This window comes from Pipistrellus kuhlii, unplaced genomic scaffold (assembly GCF_014108245.1).
Source record: "Pipistrellus kuhlii isolate mPipKuh1 unplaced genomic scaffold, mPipKuh1.p scaffold_m20_p_56, whole genome shotgun sequence".
NCBI classification, from domain to species: Eukaryota; Metazoa; Chordata; class Mammalia; order Chiroptera; family Vespertilionidae; genus Pipistrellus; species Pipistrellus kuhlii.
The window spans coordinates 893,736-914,195 of record NW_023425558.1 but is presented as its reverse complement, the minus strand read 5'-3'; the positions used below and the strand labels follow the sequence as shown (position 1 = coordinate 914,195).

Sequence of the window (20,460 nt, the reverse complement as noted above, 5' to 3'; positions counted from 1 at the left end):
TCCAGCCTTGCTCTCACCCGGCAGTGTTTGCCCCCAACCTGTCTAGGGTCTGGGGTCTAATTACTATTGGGCTGACTCCACATTCTTTTTTTTTTTTAATATTTTTATTGATTTTCCACAGCGAGGAAGGGATAGGGAGAGAGAGCTAGAAACGTTGATGAGAGAGAAACATCGACCAGCTGCCTCCTGCACACCCCCTACTGGGGATGTGCCTGCAACCAATGTACATGCCCTTGACCAGAATCGAACCTGGGACCTTTCAGTCCGCAGACTAACGCTCTATCCACTGAGCCAAACCGGTTTCGGCTGACTCCACATTCTTAAAACTCTTTTTACTCAGACCTCATGTTTAGAGCAATAGAATGTTAGAGCCAGAAGAGACATTGGGAGGTTATTAATTATCTTCAATAGATGAATTTGAGGCCCAAAGAAGTTAAATGATCTACCCAAGGTTAAAGTTACCTTAGTCAACCAGGTCAACCAAGGAGCCTTTGGATGCTGCTCTGGATACTTCCAGCTCTGCTGTCCAGGGTTTTAGCAGTGCCTTCAGGGGGCCAGCTCTCCCAGTCCTTTGACTTCGTGGTATACTGATTCTGCTTCCACTCCTTCACTCACCTCAGGGTTTTGATTAGTGTTTCCTGTCCAGTTTGGACATCCTGTTTATTTTCAGAAGAAACCCCCCGTCTGGCCAGAAGACACCCCATCTGAAGAGCCCCAGGTTGATTCTTACCCAAACCCAAGGGTTTGAATGAAACCAGACATCGCAGAGCATGCTGCCAGGGGAACAGTGACATTTTAGGAACCGTGGAGCCGGCTCTCCCTTCTGAATGTGCCCTTTCTGTGTATGTCATTCCCGACACTTCTTAGGTCCTTGTTCTCAGGCTCCCTTAGAGCATTTGAAGGCCCTGAAGAGACTGACCCCAAGAACTCAGTTGGAAAATATTCCAGAGGTCCCCTTTATCAGGCTGATGCAAAATGAAGTCCATTTGAGGAGTTTCTTTCACTCTGGAGAACTATGAAAAGGCTGTTTCCGCCCTAGCCAGTTTGGTTCAGTGGATAGAGTGTCAGCCTGTAGACCAAAGGGTCCCGGGTTCGATTCCAGCCAAGGACACATACCTTGGTTGCAGGCTCCTCCCCAGCCCAGGCCCTGGTTCGGGCGTGCAGGAGACAACCAATCGATGTGTTTGTCTCCCATTGATATTTCTCTCTGTCTTTCCCTCTCTCTTGCACTCTCTCTAAAAACCAATGGAAAAGCATCCTCGGGTGAAGATAAGTAAAATAAAAGAGGCTGTTTCCCATACAGACAGTAGAAAAGGGTTAACTGTTTCTCTCGGGTCCTGAGCAAAGTCTGTCCCCCACCAGTTCCCATAACCGGGTTTCCTGAAGTGGGGCAGGTCCCAGGTGCCTCTCCACTAATCACAGCGTCGGAAACGGGGCCACGGAGCTCAGATTAGCTCATCTCTTCAACTCTGGAGGCCTTCTCCACCTGGAGCACAGAATCTGGGGCAGCGTCACTCACCCACCCACCGCGCACTGCTCTCCTCTGAGGGGTCAAGCAGGGATGTTTGTGCGGGGGGAATGTTCGGTGAGGGGGGCACTAGAGGCCATCGTGGCGCTGACTTTTGAGCCACATCTGGGACTACAGCATTCATTCCTCCTCATCCTAAGATGGACGATGGGCAAAGGAAAGATGCTCCAACCCCAGGACACTACCAACGTTTACACCACCGGAGTGTTTCTTCTCCGCTTCATTCTGTTCTCTTCCTCTCCTTCTTGAAAGAACTGACGATGATCCTGGATTGCTCCGTGTTTTTCCTGGCTGATGATCACTCTTTGCACAGTGTCTCTGGTTTTTCTACCAGCAGCAGGTTCTGGCGCCAGCCCAGGAGATTTTATTCCTTTCCTGTTAGTGTCCAATTTCTCCTTTTCCTCGATAACCAATAACGTCTGTCGCACAGAGCGGTTCAGCCCTCTGTCATGGGCTTTCTAGGCAGGTGTGTTTGTCCTGCCTGCTGACACCCACTGGAGAGGAAGTATTCTTTATGGCATAGAGGCCTTGGGAATGGAAACAGCAGTGTAATCTAGTCACAGATGGCTAAGGAAGTCTATTGGTCCAAAGGCCAGATGATCAACTTGCTTTGAAAGACAAAGAGGGGGACTGGGACAAAGATTTGTCTTCTAGGGGTCCCCACGAAAAAGGACGCGGACTGCATGTGTTCAGTCTGGGGTCAGTCTTCTGTATGTTCACAGCCGCTGAAGTACTCCACCCGCTGGTGTACCAGGTCTCTAAAGTTGGTAATATGGCACCTCACTGAGCTGGTTTTTCACTGATTTCTTAATTTGACTCGATTTTCATCTGTTCTAGTTTTCAGGCCACTTCCATCTTCCGTTTCCCCAACTTTCATTCTCACCAGTTGAAAACAGACTGTGGATCGAAAGTCTAAAGGGGTCAGGATGTCTGAATTATTTTCCCATTTTACCACTCACTTTAAGTGTTATGTTCTAGTTTTCCACAACTAAAATAGGAAAGTTCTCCCAGGAATGTAGTTAAAATAACATCTGTGAGACAATTTGAGAGTTTTAGAATCTTCAAATTAGAAGAAATCTTAGAAGTCATTTAATCTAGTATTTCCTAATCGGAAGAACAATATTTTTTCCAATTCCTTTCCATTATCCTACCCCTCTTCCCGAATAGCCTCTCTCCTTTCTCACGTCTTCCTGGTATTCAAGATGGAGAATTGATCTTCTTTACACAATATATTTAGCGTGTAATAGGGTTGGGAAACACTGCCCTAATTCACCTCCCTATTTCATGCAGTAGTCATTCCAACAGTCCTGACAAGTTGATATCTAGCTTTTAATTAAATACCTAGTGTTGGGAAATTTGCCACCTCAGAATCAACCCATTCCACTTCTGGACAGCAGTGGTTTGGTGGAGACTTTTTCATTATATTGAATTGAAACCACAGAAAACTCATCTAATCTATACTAATAAAGGGGTAATATGCTAATTAGACCGGGAGACCTTCCAGACAAAGCTATGGTGGTAGGGCTGAGACAGAGGTGGTTATGGGTGATCAGGCCAGGAGGGGAGGGCAGTTGGGGGTGATCAGGCCAACAGGGGGCCAGTGAGGGGCAAGCAGGCTGGCGAGGGGGGGGCAGTTGGGGGGAGCAGGCCAGCAGGCAGAGTGGTTAGGGGCAATCAGGCAGGCAGGCAGGTAGGTGAGTGGTTAGGAGCCAGTGGTCCCAGATTGAGAGAGGGATTGGACCGAAACCGGCAGTCAGACATCCCCCAAGGGGTCTCAAATTGGAGAGGGTGCAGGCCGGACTGAGGGACCAAACCCTTGCCTGCACTGGGCCACTAGTCCTTTTATAAAAAGGAGTGGAGAATAGCCAGGATTGTTATTATTCACTTGGCACAGTAGTTCAGCCCTGGCCAGAGTGACTAATGTCCAGATGTCCTGTGCTTTGCACACAAGCTGTGTTCCTAAAACATCATATAAACCCAATTTTGTGTGAATCAAATAGTTTTAGACATGTTTTAGACATACTGGGAAGTTGACTTTTTTTAAAAACTGTTTCCAGTTCTCTTGTAAACTGAAGAATACCTTTGCAATACAAATAACTTCCCCCATTAACCTTTTATGCAAATCCAGATTTTCCTACATCATTCCAGGCGCACCTCATTTTGTTTTACTTCACGTTAGAGTGCTTCCAGGACGTTGTGTTTTTACAAATTGTCGTACAATTTGTTTTTACAGGTTGAAGGCAAGACCCTCACCAGCAAAAAGATTACAACTTCCTTTATTGCAATGCTTGCTTCGTTGCATTGGTCTGGAATTAAACCTGTAATATCTCTGAGGTGTGCCTCGCCTCCCCACACCCTACCACCAGACTGCCCCAGTTGACGTAAGACTCTCCCTTGGATCACCTGCAGACTTTCACTTTCAAATACATGAGCATTCTTTGCAAATCATGTCCTGAGCTGGTGTTCCACTGGTCCGCTGGTCCACAGTAGTCTCAGGAAGTCACACCAGTCCTTGTGAGGTACTGGCACTCCCCTTGCAGGCCATCCTCCCTGGCCTTTACCTGTATCTCAGGCTTATTCACCATCTCAATCATGGACTCCGCTGAGGAAATGTGTCATTTTCTTTAGCTCTCAGCTTAGTTCTTCGGACCCCATTTCTACGAATGGCAGAAAAACGATAAACCTGGGAAATGCCAACTCAAGACAACTCAGTCGTTTCAAGTGGTATGTGCAGTTCCTTAGGATTCTCATCACCGCCCCCTTCCCTTCGTGGTGTTTTGGTTATGGATTTATGGAGAATTCTAATATTGGGGGAAGAGGGGTAAGGTCATGTGCCATCTTCTGTCTCTTACCTAACTAATAAAGAGCTTCCTTGCTCAGCTGGGGTGGTTCAGTGGTTGAGCATCGAACCCCTGAATCAGGAGGTTACAGTTCTAATACTGGTCAGGGCACGTGCCCCAGTTGTAGGCTGGATCCCCAGTAGGGAGGGGGCTTGCAGGAGGCAGCTGATTGATGATTCTCTCTCATCATTGATGTGCCCATCTTTGTATTCCTCTCTCTTAAGTCAATAAAAATATATATTTTTAATATTTTTAAAAAAAATCATGTCCCAAGTTGGTATTACACTGGCCTGCTGGTCCAGTGGGCCCCTTCTGCCCACTGTTGTTTGCATCTAAACTCTCGTTCTCCTTTCTCAGTTCTTCGCTTGGCCTTGGCCACTGGGCTCCATGGCCAGTGCATCTGCGGCCGAGTCCCCTGGCAGGTGGGACCTGTGGTCTGGGTGTGGACAGAGCAGTCATTGCTTCATGGAGAGCTTGGTGGTTCCCCCTCTGATTCCTGGTGCTACTGAACCTCCATCTGTTCCCTAGTTGGTCAGGTACCCCTCAGCCTCTACTGTGGGGTTCTCACTGCCCCCCTCCCCCCCACACACACACTCCAAAGCAATCCCCACAGGCAACCTGACTTTCAATTTTCAGGTTACTCTTATATTTCTCCTTGGCAGGGAACTTTCCAGATTGCCTCCAAACATGAAGAGAATCGGGCTTAGGAGGTGAGAAGGCTGGAGGTGGTGAGGAGATGAGATTTATCTCAGACCTGCTGTGCCTACACAGGCGACAATGCCACTTGTACTCCGTGGTGATGGCCCCTGTCGGCAGAGGGTACTTTGAAAGGCTGAGTTCCAGGAACTATTAATATATGGAACATAAGCCTCTTCTGTCCACTCCTGTTTGCATCCAAACTCTTGCTCTCCTTTCTCAATCTTTTCCAGTTCTGCTCCAAGCTCTAAAAGGATTATATTTTCCGTGTGGATGGGAACCTTACATTTCTTCCCAATTCAACAGCTGATGGCATAAATTCTGAGCTTTGGGTTTATCAGGTTCTGTCTCTTGACATTTAGCAGGAAGCTTCTTCAGAAAAATAAGACAGTCCCTTTCTTCCTGGCCTGAATTCTCACACATTCTCTCTTGCCCTCTGTCTCCCCTCCCACGGCCCTTCTCTCCATCTCTCACATGCCCCATGCATCAGGCCCGGTATCCACCACTCTGTGTCCCCGGAGCTGAGAACATGACTCAAGGGTCAGACTGTCTGGGTTCGTTAATATCCCCACTCTCCCTCTGCCTGGTTCAATGACCCTGAGTAAGCCACTCAACCTCCCAATGACTGTTTCCTCGTCTGTAAAATGGAGTTAACCCTCAGAGTTGTCATAAGAATGAAGTGAAATATGTAAAGTGCGAGAAAGACAATTCCCAATTAATGTGAGTAGTGGCTATTATTAGTCTTCATCCTCTGCCTGGTTAATGCTCTCATATTTCAGATCGAGCTCAGATGATCTGACCTTTCTAACCAGGTTATAACTCACTGTTTTATTTTCACATGACCTTTTCATTCATGACACTCCTTCCTTATCCTTTATGATTATAAATCTGAGTAGGTAGCCCTGGCCAGGTGGCTCGGTTGGTTGGAGCGTCATCCCATACACCAAAAGGTCTCAGGTTCAGCCCTAACCGGTTTGGCTCAGTGGATAGAGGGTCAGCCTGTGGACTGAAGGGTCCCAGGTTCGATTCTAGTCAAGAGCATGTACATTGGTTGTGGGCACATCCCCAGTATAGAGTATGGGATATGCAGGAGGCAGCTGATCGATGTTTCTAACTCTCTATCCTTCTCCCTTCCTCTTGTAAAAATCAATAAAATATGTGTGTGTGTGTGTGTGTGTGTGTGTGTGTGTGTGTGTTTTGAGAAAAGATAACAAATGCTTAAAAAAAGAGGTCTCAGGCCGAAACCGTTTTTGGCTCAGTGAATAGAGCGTCAGCCTGCGGACTGAAGGGTTCCAGGTTCGATTCCGGTCAAAGGCATGTACCGTGGTTGCAGGCACATCCCCAGTAGGGGGTGTGCAAGAGACAGCTGATCGATGATTCTCTCTAATCAATGTTTCTAACTATCCCTCTCTCTTCCTCTCTGTAAAAAAAAATAAATAAATAAATAAATAAAATTAATAAAATATATATTTTTAAAAAGAGGTCTCAGGTTAATTCCCTACCAGGGCACATACCTAGGTTTGAAACCTGGGGCATGTACTCTCTCATCTCTCTTCTTTCCTCCCTCCCTCCCTCTAAAAATCAATAAAAACATGTCCGAGGATCTAAAAAATAATCTGAGACTATATACTTTGTGATTAATATTTTATTAATGTCTGCCAACCCTACCAGACTGTAAACTCCAAGGGGACAGAGACAGTGTCCATTTTACTCATCTTCGGAACCCCAGATCCAGCACAGTGCCTGGCACATAAGCCAGGTAGTTTGTGAATGAATGTTTGATTAAATGGAAGGCAAGGACGTGGAGCCAATAAATTCAAATGACTCAAGAAGATCATGAAGACGAAGGGCAATGTGAAGGAAGATCGGGGTTTCTCGCTTATTTTTCTAAGCTGGCAAGTTCTTGAGCTTGTTTGAATGCTGATGAGAAGGAGCCGAAGGAAAGGGAGCTCACCAGAAGGAATTCCAGCCACGAGGCTGTGGGAGGGGAGGGGATGTGGGGAAAGAGCCAGAAGAATCACTGTCAGACAGAAGGAGAGAAGAATTTCAGCTGGGCTGGTAGGTTTCATGGCAGGAATTCCTACCAAGACCTTCCCTTGAGTCTTGGTAATGTAAACAGAAAGTCTGGATTCTCTGAGAAGCTCGGCATACTTGGTGGACATCATTTCATTCACTTTTGCAACTTATGTAAAAAGGAAGTAGATGTTTTCTTCATCTTTGACTGTCCTGACACACTACAGAGCAAAATAACAAGTTTCCAAAGCAGCTCGGTAACAGAGCTGAGACAAGGGGTCCGTGTGTTCTCTTTATGGAGAACACTTCCTCCCCACATTGGGAAATCGGATGGCAAAATGATAATGCGGTAAAGCAATAATCGCTGGCACTGGCTGAGTTCCTGCTCTGTGCCAGGACGTGTTCTGGTACTTCACCTGCAGTAACTTATTTGATCCCTGCATCGTGATACCATCTTACAGGTGAGGAACTGAATCCCAGAGAGATTGAATATCTTACCCAAGGTCAAAGGTGAGTGGCAAAACAAGCTTTACACCCGAAGAGCCTGGCTCCAAAATGGCTGATTTTAACTGTATTGCTAAACTCGCTTTCTAGCAGAGGGGAAAGGATGTGTTAGGAATCAGAAGAGCTGGTGTAGGCCCTGACTGGGTGGCTCAGCTGGTTAGAGCATCATCTTAATATACCAAGGTTGTAGGTTCGATCTCTGGTCAGGACATCTATAAGAAGCAATAAGTGGGACAACAAATATTTGCTCATCAATAAAGTGAGAATGATGCTTGCTTTACCAGTCTTTTTTTTTAAGGATTCTGAAATATTGAAAAAGGGAGCTCACTGTACAAAAAAAAATTATTATTATGCTAATTAGAAGACCTAATATTCTTTTTTTAAAATATATATTTTATTGATTTTTTACAGAGAGGAAGAGAGAAGGATAGAGAGCCAGAAACATCAATGAGAGAGAATCATCAATCAGCCGCCTCCTGCACACCCCCCGACCAAGGACGTGCCCGCAACCAAGGTACATGCCCCTAGACCAGAATCGAACCTGGGACCCTCCAGTCCGCAGGCCGATGCTCTATCCACTGAACCACACCGGTTTCGGCTGAAGACCTAATATTCTTGTCTTCTAATTGGGTGGCAGACTAATAGGCTGTTGTTGAGACCCTCGGCTCCCATCACCAGTACAGCAGCAAAGCTTTGGGGTTCCTTGAGCAGATCAGCTGATTCTCATCCCGTCAGCTTTAACGTCCCTGACAGAGCCTCTCTGATGACATAAAGCACTCCTCAGTGCCCCTCCCCCAAGACACACTCACTTCTGCCTCTGGGAACCGTTACAGCTTATGCCCTCACTTCTTTGATTCCATTGGCTGGAAGAGTGACTATTTAAAAAAAAAAAAAAAAGTAGTAATAAATAAGTAAATAAATGTAAATAGCCTGATTACAGCTAATATTGAGGTACACCCCAGAAGGCCAAGTTCCAATTTGTTGGTAGGTTCACTGTTCCAGTTTAGGATCAGACCATCAGAGCTGGAAAAGCACGTCAAGGTCATCTTTTTTTTTATATATATATTTTATTGATTTTTTACAGAGAGGAAGGGAGAGAGATAGAAATGTCGACGAGAGAGAAACATCGACCAGCTGCCTCTTGCACACCCCCTGCCGGGGATGTGCCCACAACCAAGGCACATGCCCTTGACCGGAATCGAACCTAGGACCTTTCAGTCCACAGGCCAACGCTCTATCCACTGAGCCACACCGGCTTCGGCTCAAGGTCATCTTTTAATGCAACTCCCTGACCTTCCTCCCAACCCATTTTATAGACAAGGAAAACCAAGGCCAGGTAGGTGAGACGACACAGCTAGTGAGGATTGGTAAAAGAACTTTCCAAAATAAGTATATATTTTAGAATATATTTTTATTGATTTCAGAGAGGAAGGGAGAGGGTGACAGATAGAAACATCAATAATGAAAGAGAATCATTGATTGGCTGCCTCCTGCATGCCCCCAACTGGGGACCAAGGCCTGTGCCCTGACCTGACCCGGAATCCAACAGTGATCTCCAAGTTCACAGGTCAATGCTCAACCACTGAGCCATACCAGACAGACAGTAAAAGGACTTTTTTGAACTTTGTAAATGATTTCAAGTGGGTTTAGCACAAATGATTTCTGCTTGGCAAAAATCATGTCCGGGGAGTACTTCAGTTACTTTTATATTTGTTTCAGCGTGCCTATCTTTTCAGAAAGGAGCAAAATCTTAAGATTCCATTGTTCATAAATAAATAAAATCTTAAATCCAGGAATTCAGGCAAAACCCATTCTTCACATTGCCCTTACTTGGCCATTTCGGGCATTTCCCTGGTAGAAGCAGGCCGACCTCCTCCTGGGCAGTATAACCTAACGGTTAACCTCCGGCTGCTCTGTCCGGAACCCAGGCTAGGATACCCGTTCATCTCTGAGCTTAGCTTCTCCGTCTGGGAGAACAGTACCTATTTCTTTAAGCTGGAGTGGGGATGGGGGGGTCACACACGATACTGTGCTGTTAGTGCAAACAGGGCACTTTCTAACTTTGCTATTATTGGGGCCTAATTCTTTTCTCTTCCCAAGCAAATCGCAGTTCACTTTAGATTTAGCTCATGACCAAGGAGAAACCCAGCGGTGCCAGGCCCAGAAATGTCCCTCCCCGCCCCCACCCCCTCTTAAGGCGGTGAGTAGGCCGGTATTCTGGCTGATACAGGAGGGGAGCTGGGAAGGAGCTGCAGGGATGACTGTTCTGAGAATCTGATTTGTGAGCAGGCGGTCTCCATCGCATGCACCATGGAGATGCTGGGGGGGAGAGAGCCGGCCTACCTGCCCGCCGGAGCACGGGAGGGAGCGGGGATGGGTGGAAGACGCGTTTGAGAGGAGATGAGCTGGAGGCGCTGGAAGAGGAAAATCTGACCAGGAAAACGGAGACTGAAGATCGGGAGCCTCCTGGGCGGTGACTGCCGTTAGAGGAAGGATTGCGCGTCCTGGGGGGTCAGATTGTGGACGGAAACCGGAGCAGGGACAAAGGTGGGCTGTGCAAACTGCGGAGACCCAGCCGGTAAGCGGCGGAGGGTGGAGGGGCGCCGGGCGGCCTGGGGGTGGCCGGAAGGCGGGGTCGCAGGGGCCCCCGCGGGGAGGCGGGGAGGGGGCTGGGAGCCGGGCGCCCGGCCGCCCATGCGTTGGCCCCGGGGAAGGTCAGCGACCCCGGACGGGGAAGCCGCGCCGAGGACCGAGAGGGGCCGCCGTTGCCATGGCGCCGGGCGGGGAGGGGGCGCTTCGGGCCGGGCCCGGGTCCCGCGGGGCCGCGGCTCCAGATGGTCCCGGGCCTCCCGCGGGAGCCGGCGGCCTGCGGCGGGGAAGCCATTGTCCTCCTGCCGCCGCCGCAGCCCCGCCGCCGCCACGCGCCCCCCGCGCCCCGCGCCCCGCACCCCCCGCGCCCCGCACCCCGCGCCCCGCGCCCCGTGACAGCGCCGCCCGCCCCGCCGCCTCCGGGCGCCGCGCGTGGCCGGGCTGCAGGCGCCGCGCCGCCCAGCGCCCCCGCCGCCCGCGCCGCCCGCTCCGCGAGGTAGGTCCGTCCCGGGCGCTTTGTCCGCGGGGCGGCCGGCGCTTTGTGCAGCCGCGTGCGGGCGGCGGGCGGCGGGGCCGGGGCTGGGCTGGGGCTGGGGCTGGGACTGGGGTTGGGGTTGGGGTCGGGATTGGGGTTGGAACTGGTCTTGGGGTTGGGGTTGGGGTTGGGGCTGGGGCTGGGGCTGGGGTTGGGGTTAGGGTCGGGGTCGGGATTTGGGTTGGGGTTGGGGCTGGGGTTGGCGCTGGGGTCGGGGTCGGGGTCGAAGTCTGAGGTCGGGGTTGGGGCTGGGGCTGGGGCTGGGGCTGGGGCTGGGTCGGGGCTGGGGCTGGGGCTGGGGTTGGCGCTGGGGTCGGGGTCCGGGCCGACCCGGGAGCCGGCGGGGAGGATGCGGCTCCGGTCTCAGCTCCCGCCCGGCGCCGGAAGGGATGGAGATCCTGGGCCGGGCGCCCGGTGCGGGGTGCGGGCGGGCCTCCCGGGGCCCGGAGGGGAGCCTGGGAGGGGGGGTGACCGGCGCGCGCAGGGTCCGGCCGCCGGGGCTCGGAGCGCGTCTGACAGCGCCGGCCGCTCGCGCTGGAGGCTCCTGGGCGGACGGACGGACGGACGGGCCGGCTCCGGTCCAGGCGCTGCGGACACTGAGCCGGCTTCCCCCGGGGGCCGACGGGGGCCCTCGGAGCAGCTGCCCCGTGCTCTCCCTTATGCTCGGCGCGGTGTGGGTGTGGGAAGGGGACGCAGCGGGCTCTGGCGCCCCAGACACTGGCGGAGCGAGAGTGCAGCCCCTTGGGGCGATGGGGAGGCTGGGGGTGAGGGGTCCCTGCGGCCGAGACGTCCAGGGGGCTTGGGGTCCACCCCGCACAGAACTGCCTGGCGAGGCCTCCTCCTGGGCTGCTCCAGCTCCAGCACCACATGCGGCCTTCACCGCCCACCCATCGGGCTCCGGGGGCCTGCCCCCCACTAACCCCGTGGCACTGCGGGCTTGTCTGGCTGCAGGCTGGCCCCTGCCCTAACCTGCTACGTGTTGTCTCCCTGAGTTGTTGCTCCCCGCCCGCCCCTTCCACAAGCCGCCACATTGCAGCACCGGGAGCCGGTCCAGACACGGACAGGGCACCCACAAACCAGTTTTCCCTGAAGATGAAGGGGGCAGCGGGAGCGCCAGGGATGTGTCTTAGCTTGAGGTGCTGGCAGCCTCTCAGCACAGGCAGAACAGCAAAGGATGAGGGAGGGAAAAGCTACGGCGAGCCTGAGGCTTGTCCCTCAGAGAGACTGGGGAAACCCGCGGGAGCAAAGGGCGTGAAAATTAGTCTGAATGGCTCTGCCCCAGGAGAGGGTCCTAACGGAGATCACACGGAAATGCAGCTCCTCTCTTCGCCCCGAGCCGAGTTCCTCTGCTTGCTTCGTGAGGAACCGGCTGGAGTGTCACATGGGGTTCTGTTTGCCTCCCAGACCCTCCGCTGCTGGAGCACCTCTTCCTTCTGCTCTTCCAGGAGCCCCGAGGGTACCGGTGAGGCCCTTTCCTGTTCGCTCTGTGCCGCTCCTCTCCGACTCTGAGTCAGATGAGATTTGTACTTTGCCAAAGTCCCCATCGCTTCCCATCTATTATTCATCCGGCTCATGTGCCCCGCTCCCCTCCCCGCAGCCTCACGGCCACAGCCTCCCCTCACATCTGTGACTCGCCCGTGTCAGGACATCAGCTCAATTTGTCTCGTTAGCTCCCGAGCTCCATCCGTCTTCATTTTCCTCCCGCGCCCGAGGCTCTGGGTTCCCTGTGGGTCGCGAGGCTTCGGAGCGGAAGCTATATTTGGGTTGAGCATGGGACACTGACCTCAGGGCACCCGGACCCCTGGACGCTGTGTCTCCTCAGCCCTGTGGCTCCTCTCACCAGCCCTGGCTGCTCCTTGTCTTTGGACAGCATGGCCCCCCGTGTGCGGGCCCCAGACCGTAGCTCTCATGTCACCTGGGAACAGGGCAGAAATGCAGATTGCCAAGCCCCACCCCAGGCCTACGCTATCCGAGATTCCAGGGGCAGGCCCCGTGATCTGTTTCCATGCCTCCCCCGGCCGCCCCAGCTGTGATTCATGCCCGTTTGAGCCTCCGTGGGCCTGGACAGTAGAGCTCAACCCTGACAGACCTCCGCAGAGCGGCTTCTCTGGCCCATCTCATTCTTCCCTTTGGCTTGTCTGTAGCTTTAAGAAGGACATTAATACAAAGGCAAAAAAAAAAAAAAAAAATTATGGCCTCTTCAATTCGATCTATCTTTATTAAATATCTATTGTGCTGGGCGTGGAGAACGCAGGCCCTGTCCTCGCTGTGTTAGAAGTGGAGCAGCAGAGACACATAAACAACGAACGGCAGCACAACGTGATCGGTGCCATAATAGCAGCCAGCTGAGGTGCCGCCGGAGCAGAGCGGGAGAGATCAGCTCCGAGGGAGGTAAAGAATTAATCAGGAGGAGGATGTGGTGAGAGGAGGAATTAGGGAATGAGACAGGCTCTAGCCCCAGGGATAGGCTTTCTAGCTTTGAACGCCAGCTAACAGGGGGAAAGGGGAAGAGGGGGGACGGGGGGCGGGGGGAGCAGCTGCCGTGAGGATGCACCGGCTGAGCAGTCCGGAGGCTTCGCGGATGTAGCAGGGCCCCAGCTTGCAGCCGGCAGAAGCTGGCTTTGCTGCAGCAGGAACAATGTAAGCTACTTGGGTCCAGCCTCGCGGTCAGCGGCTAAGAATAAAGTGCCCGTGCCCCGTAAGTGGGATTAGCTGCCGTGCCACCCTCTCGCCAGCGTTCAGGAACCCACGGTGGAGGAGCAGGTGGACCAGTCTCCGGTGCAGAGACAGACGGGGGGGTCCTGGGCGGTGGGGGGGCTGGGGAGGGGGCAGGCAGACTGAGGATACCTGAGCCCGGAGACCCAGATCGTAGGCAGGCAATGACGCGCTCAGTGAGAAGGAACCAGAGCAGGACCTGTGTAGAACGCGCTCGAATAGACAGCTGTGCGGCTCAGAGATGGCAGCGGGAACACAGGCAGGGAACACAGCACATTCTCCCCGAGTCCAGGGACTGCACAGCCCAAATGCTCGAAAACCCAAACTCAGAAACCGGGAGACAGGGCCTCGGAACCAGCAGAGAGCAGTGTTTTCACGTGCACGTCTACTGGATCGTCTCCTTGGAGTGCCAGCAGGGAGCCTGAGGAGGAGCTGTGACCTACAGACACCAGTGCCATCTCGGTTCCTTTTCCTTTTTTTCGTTGTTTTGTTGTTGTTGCTTTGTTTGTTTTTTAAGTGTGTTTTTATTGATTTCAGAGAGAGGAAGAGACAGATAGAGGGATGACAGAGAATATTGTTCTTCTGCCTCCTGCTCGCCCCCTACTGGGGATTGAGCCCTCAACCCGAACATGTGCCCTGATCAGGACTCGAACTATGACCTCCTGGTTCACAGGTTCAACCACTGAGCCACACCAGCCGGGCCCTGCTCCTTTCCTATATGGCAACATCTCCAGAAACTTAGGACACAAGACATGTATGTCAAAACTTGATTTGGCCAAAGGCCCATTCGAGTGGCTGAATTTTTATTTGGAAAAAGGGGAGGTTCCAACTCCATTCTTTCTCCCAAATAATAAGATTCCACATAGCCCTGACCGGTTTGGCTCAGTGGATAGAGTGTTGGCCTGCAGGCTGGGGGCGTCCTGGGTTCGATTCCAGCCAGTCGAGGTTATGTACCTTGGTTGTAGGCACATCCCCAGAGGGAGGTGTGCAGGAAGCAGCTGATCGATATTTCTCATCGATGTTCCTGGCTCTCTATCCCTCTCCCTTCTTCTCTGTAAAAAAATCAATAAAATATATTTTTAAAAAGAAAAATAAAGATTCCACATAGAGACTATAACAGCCAGCCCTTGCTGGGAAGTCTGGATCCTGTGAAGGCTGGGCCCCAATAGGATTCCTTGGGCGGACCACGTTGGATCCCCAAAAGGAAGCCAGAGCAGTCCACCTTGAGGTTCTTGCCAGCTTAGGGGTGGCCCAGGGACACACAGCAGCTTGCAGGCCTGGCCAGGCAGTCAGTCCGCTTCTTTACGTCTCTGCTTTTTGTGGGCACAAAGGCGTGGAGCAGGGTTTGGAGTCCTCTCAGGCCTTCCGGGCAGGCGGCCGGGAAGGAGACCAAAGGGGGTCGTGGGGCCTAGAGAGAAATGGGAAACGCAGGCCCAGCTGGGGGAATCCAGATCAGTTATTTATGAACCAGTCTGCTGGCCACTCGCTGGGGGACTGGCTTTAGTGCGTTTGTGAGTCCTGATCTAAGGAAAGGGGGCATGGGAACAGAAGACCAGGGGGCATGCACGGAGGAGTTTTCGAGGGGAGGTGTGTGCAGGGAGAGTGTCCATCCCAAAGCTGAGCGTGCGCGTGGCCGCTGGGGAAGGGCTGAGAAGAACGGAATCGAAAAGGTCCCTGGCTGTAGGCTGCTCCCCTGTCCAGCGAGAGGTGACTAGCTCGGGTCATGCCTGGCCCACGCCACTCTTTGCTCAGGGTGACTCAACCCTGACCTGGAGTTTATTTTTATATAAATATTTACAGAGCAAATTCAGAAAAGTCTGGTAGGGAAACGGTGGACTTAACATGAGAGAGGAGGCCTCATGAAAGTAAGCTTCTGTTACAGGAGTGAAAACCCAAATCTAGGAGCCCAGACCTTCGCTCCTCTCTCCTCATCGGGGCTACCCCCCGGGGAAGTCCTGTGCGCGCTTTCTCTTCGGGAGAAAGGGACGGGGCAGACAGTGCTGACCTTCACGTGGGTCAGGTTCAGCTTCAGGGAACCGGTTAACGACAGAAGCCAAGTTCTGCCTCGGTGCCCGTGGGAACACACCTCCCTACCCACTCACATCTCACCGCCCACGCCTTCTTCCTCCCCAAACCACACGAGAAACACACACACACACTGTACCTCCTCTCCAGAACCAGAAACTGCCAAGATCACAGCCCTGACCCTAGGAAGGGCTACTAAGGAGTAACATGTATCTTTGTATTTGAGAGGTACTAGGACAGTGAGTAATGCAGAAATTTGGGGTTCAGATACAGTTCCAGATCCAGCCAACCCCTCCATTGCCTTGGATGGCCGCTGAATGCTGAGTTACACGGGAACTTTGGACGGTAGATGTTTTTTTAAATTCCCTAGCAGCTAACCTGAAGCTCATTGGTTGGTTTTGAGAAGGACAGAGTTTGCGTAACGTAGAGTTGTAAGTTGCTCTGGCAAGCACGCTGGTCCTGATCTCCCAGCCTGGGCCCTGGAAGGGAACGAGGAATAAGAGCCCCCGGGAGCTTACAACATGTGAACATTGTGATTGCGAGCTTGTCCTCCAAGGTCACTAGAGAAATTCAGCGTCAAAACCCAGCTCTGCCCCTTCCAGCTGTGTGACCTTGAACCGTGACTTAACGTTCACGGTGCAACTTCTTCATCTGAGAAATGGGGATGATAATGGACCCATGGGTTCTGATGGGGTGATGCATGTGTCACAGCTGGCATTTACCAAGCACCTAGTACGTATTCCCTGTCACAAAATTTTTAGGAAAAAAAAAGGGGGTGGGGGGAAGGAGAGAGAACCGTACTGTGTCCTCCTCTGAACTCCTGGGCACCATCAGGGCATCCCTCTTCCTGGTGCCTCAGAGATGCGTCTCAGCTCGAGAGCAGGATCTCCGTCTTTCCATCTCAAACCGCCTGCAGGGCCTAGGAGGCGGTCTTATGTAGAGGAGGGACTCACCTGGGAGTAAAAGAACTCTAGTCTGCGCTCATTATGGCTCCAGGGGCCCCCAACTGCGCCCTGCAGTTACCCTGGTGCATGCACTGCCGTCCCGAACCATGCTGAGGGCATCGCCACCGTCAGCCCCAGCTCTGTCCATGGTCCCTCCCGGGCCCGAGGCCCTGGAGCCCTCCCCGCCCACTGCTTCGCTCTGGGCCACTGCTGCCTTCCTGGGCATTCCACTGCATCCTGGCCCCCACCAGGAGCGTGTGCCCTCTGCACCGGGGGCTCAATTCCACGGACAGAAAGACCAGCCACCACCATCGCTGGCCATCGGGAGAGCGAGCGGGTCTTGGGCAGGAGGAGGGAAGCACGGGGTGCGTGGTGGGCTCGGTGGCCCCACGATGCCCCCCATCAGCCATATCCCCCCTTGCAGGAGCAGGAGACCTCCCGCCGCCATGAGCAGCACCCTGTCACCCACAGACTTCGACAGCTTGGAGATCCAGGGCCAGTACAGCGACATCAACAACCGCTGGGACCTGCCCGACTCGGACTGGGACAATGACAGCAGCTCCGCCCGCCTCTTTGAGAGGTCTCGGATCAAGGCCCTGGCAGGTGAGATGTGGGGAGGCCCGGGAGATGCTGAGGACGCTGGGGACGGAAGCCTGTCACGGGGAGGCCGTTAGCTTCACGGGAGGGCAGCCTTCCTCAGCTGCTGACGGACGTGGCCAATCCAGGTCGCCCTGTCAAGACCCTGGCCCCCAGCTCCGGCCTTCAGAACCAACACCACGCAACCCAGAACATGCCCCAGCTCCCCCGGCCCCAGCGGAGGGAGGGCCCGCTGACTCTGGGACGGAGCTGTGTTCCCCTCCGCACACCGCTGACTTCTTGGCCTCTGTCCCCGAGTCATGGCCTCCGTTCTGTTGCACTCAGTCTTGCTGTTGGCTTCCACCCACCTCTCCTTCACCTTTCGTCCCCTTGTGTCCTCACTGATTCCCGCTGTCACCTCTCACACCTGTTCTCTCCCCGCCACACCCACCCGCCCATTATCCTCCCCTCTCCCTCCCCACCTGCTCCCTCCACCTGCCGCCTGTTCCTCCATTGTTCCACCTCCCTCTTCCCTGGAGCAGGTGCCCTCTCCTGTCCCTGGGTTTGCTCTCTGCCTGGCCCCTGCCCTCCCCTCCGGCCTGGGCTTTCCCCTTAGGCTCCTCCGAACTCAAACAAACCCGTTGGACGGGCCTCCCTGCGTTCCCTGGGAGGAGTTGTCATGGCGACAAGAGTGCGGCTGCCACCTGACACTCCTAGCGGATGGCCTGGCCCCCGTGGGGCTGAGTCACCCACACACCCCGAGACTACCCACCCCAGCAGACTGCCCCCCTCCATCCCCCCGTGCCGTTCCCACTGGCTGACTGGCCTCCCCGCCAAGTGCAGTGGGAGAGGTCCCAGCTACTCCCTCCTGAGAGGCGGTGCTCCCGGCGTGGGCCGGGTGGCTTCCTGGGAGAAGGGAGACCCTGTCGGGGGTGGTTCCCAAACCCGGCCACATTCTCACAGAATCCACCGGGCCGTTTTTACAAGCTCGACTGCCAGTTCCCTTCCTGGGCGCTTGGGTTAGAATCCTCAGACCTACGATCCAGGCCCCGGGTTTTTAACTCTCGGGCAATTCTTTCAGCACCGGTGAGGCCCCCCACGGGGTGGCACAGCTCCTGGGGACCCCTTATCCTTTCCTCGCGGGCTTCTCTGTCCGGGCTGGGTCTTCAGGCTGGCTGGGGAACACCCATCCCTGTGGGTGGGAGAAGACAGAGACACGGGGTGTGGGGGAGAGTTTGCCTGGGGTCCGGCTCTGGCTGCATGCGGCCTCCGGAGCTGTCCTGACGTCTGAGCACACGCCATGCGCTCCCAGGACCCGTGCGATGTCTGTGCGCCCACGCTGCCCCTGGCCCTCTGAGGAGGCCTCTCCTATGAGCTCTGCTTTGCACTGCACCTCACGATAGTAGAGCCAGACAGATGCTGAATGGATGCGGAGGGGAGAGGCGGGGAAGGGGGGGGGGGGCTGTAGGGGAAAGAGCTGGAGCCTAGAGCCGGTAGGAAGGGAGTCTGGCAGATCGCTCAGCGGTGGGAGTCCTGGGGGCCTGGGCTGGCCTGGCGGGGGCCCCTGGGGCCCAGTGTCGGGAAAGGGGTGGGACTGGAGGCGATGATGACAAGTGGGAGCAGAACAGGGATTTCAGATACAGGGGCGTAAGGAATTTCTCTTTCTCTGCTCTCTGAGCTGGGGATCAAAGCCCATGTCCTGCCCTAACCGGTTTGGCTCAGTGGATAGAGCATCTGCCTGCGGACTGAAGGGTCCCAGGTTCGATTCCCGTCAAGGGCATGTACCTTGGTTGTGGGCACATCCCCAGTGGGGGGTGTGCAGGAGGCAGCTGATGGATGTTTCTAGCTCTCTATCCCTCTTCCTTCCTCTCTGTAAAAAAACCAATAAAATATATATTTTTTAAATGCCCATGTCCTGCAGGGGGACCTCCCAGAGTCACGGCTGAACCCCTTTGGGAAGCAGGACTCACTGTGGGGGAATCCTCTCCTGGCTTTTCCGGCCTCTTAGGCCTGACGGGCAGGTCTCAGAGGCCTGCAGTTCCCGCCTCCGCCCCCCGGGGCCTGGCCCTGCCCCAGCGGCGGCTCCGCCTCCACCCCTCCCCCGGCACTGTCCAACCTGTTTGTCTGGAGCCGCCTCTGTCTCCCCAGCCACAGCCAGGTGTGCCCTGCTGCTTGTCTGGGCGTCGGGGGACCCAGGCATCCTGTAACTCCTTTTTCTAACGCCTTAAGCGGACCACCCCCCTTCACCACCACCGGGGCCCCAGCCTCTGGGATCCCAGGCTCCAGGCAGGCTGACCCTGCGCCCCCGCCCCCGTGCGGGCAGGGCATGGACGCTGGGCGCCCAGCTGTGTAGGAGGCAGCGGGCACCATGAACGGGAACGGCGTGAGCAGGGGGCCGGGGCACAGCCTGAACGGGGCTGAGGAGCTTTACTACGAGGCGGTGGAGGGGTCCCAGAACCCCGGGGGCCTCCTGCTCTCGCCGGCTGCCTTCATTAACCCCGCTCAGTACGCCAGTGTGCTGGACGGCCGCTTCAAACAGCTGCAAGGTGAGCTCCGGGCCCGGGGAGAGGGGCGGAGGGGTCCGGGCGCGGGGAGGGGAGCCAGGGAGGAGAACGCGGGTGGCACGCCGGCTGTGACTCAGGCGTTGGTGCTGGGAGCCGGTGTGCCAGGGGAGTCATTACAAGTGGCCAGGAAATCCGCAGATGCTGACAGCAAGGGGAGGCTGCGACCCACCCGCTGGAAGGGCTGTGCATGTGGGAGTGGGTGTGACCGCGAGGTCCCCCGGGAATGCAGTGACCACGGGGGCGGCCGGCAGCCGGCGGGCTGAGCAGGGCAGCGCCCGGGTCGGCCAACAGGAGGCCTCGCCGAGGTCCCGCTGAGACGCTCATGGGCAGCGGGTCTGAAGGAGGGCCTGCCGGTGTCTGGGAAGGAGAGGGCAGGGAGCCGGAGGCCCGGGAACAGGCTCGCTGGCGTTGCCCGCGTTCTGAGTGGGCCTGAGCCTGTGTGGGAGCTGGGCAGCGTGTCAAAGGGGGCTGGTGCGGGCAGGCTCCGGTATGAGTCTGAGCAGGCGCGGGTCCGTCTGGCCCCGAGTTTCTGTGCGCTTCTGGAAGCCGCCGCGGGTGGCAGGGGGTGTCTGTGGATGCCGCGGACGCCTGGTGAAGTGACATCTGTCTCTGGTGCCGGGCTGTGCACATTGCTCTCCCGGCCGCCAGCGTCCGCGCGTCTTCCCCGTCATCCTGTCCGAGGGCCCAAACGGCCTGCCCCCCGGGGTGCCTGGCGGGGACACCCTGGGGACCCGGGAGCGGCAGGGGGTCCGGGACACCCCTGGCTCAGTCGGCAGACCCTGAGAGGAGGCCCCGGAGCGCCCTGGGTCCCGGGCCGCTGCTAGCACCCAGGCTGGCCCAGGCGCAGGGCTGGAGGCAGGAGAGACAGGACCAGACACGGGCGTGCCGTGCGCTTCGAGGGTGAGGTGCGGAGGAATGCGAGATTAAGGGA

General features: G+C 55.1%; 1 protein-coding gene across 4 annotated transcripts in view; it reads left to right on the top strand.

Moving 5' to 3' along the window:
- Positions 1-9,885: 9,885 nt before the first annotated feature.
- The window catches only part of SPTBN2 (spectrin beta, non-erythrocytic 2), a 40,133-nt gene continuing 29,558 nt past the window's right edge, over positions 9,886-20,460 (top strand). For 2 of the 4 annotated variants that reach the window (XM_036416718.2, XM_036416716.2), the window contains exon 1: positions 19,095-19,511. In XM_036416718.2, coding sequence (XP_036272611.1) covers positions 19,334-19,511 — 178 coding nt within the window. In that variant the 5' untranslated portion in view covers positions 19,095-19,333. Of the gene's footprint in view, positions 10,160-16,813; positions 16,993-19,087; positions 19,512-20,460 lie in introns of those variants that run through there. The other 2 variants (XM_036416717.2, XR_006740195.1) reach the window with 2 other exon arrangements.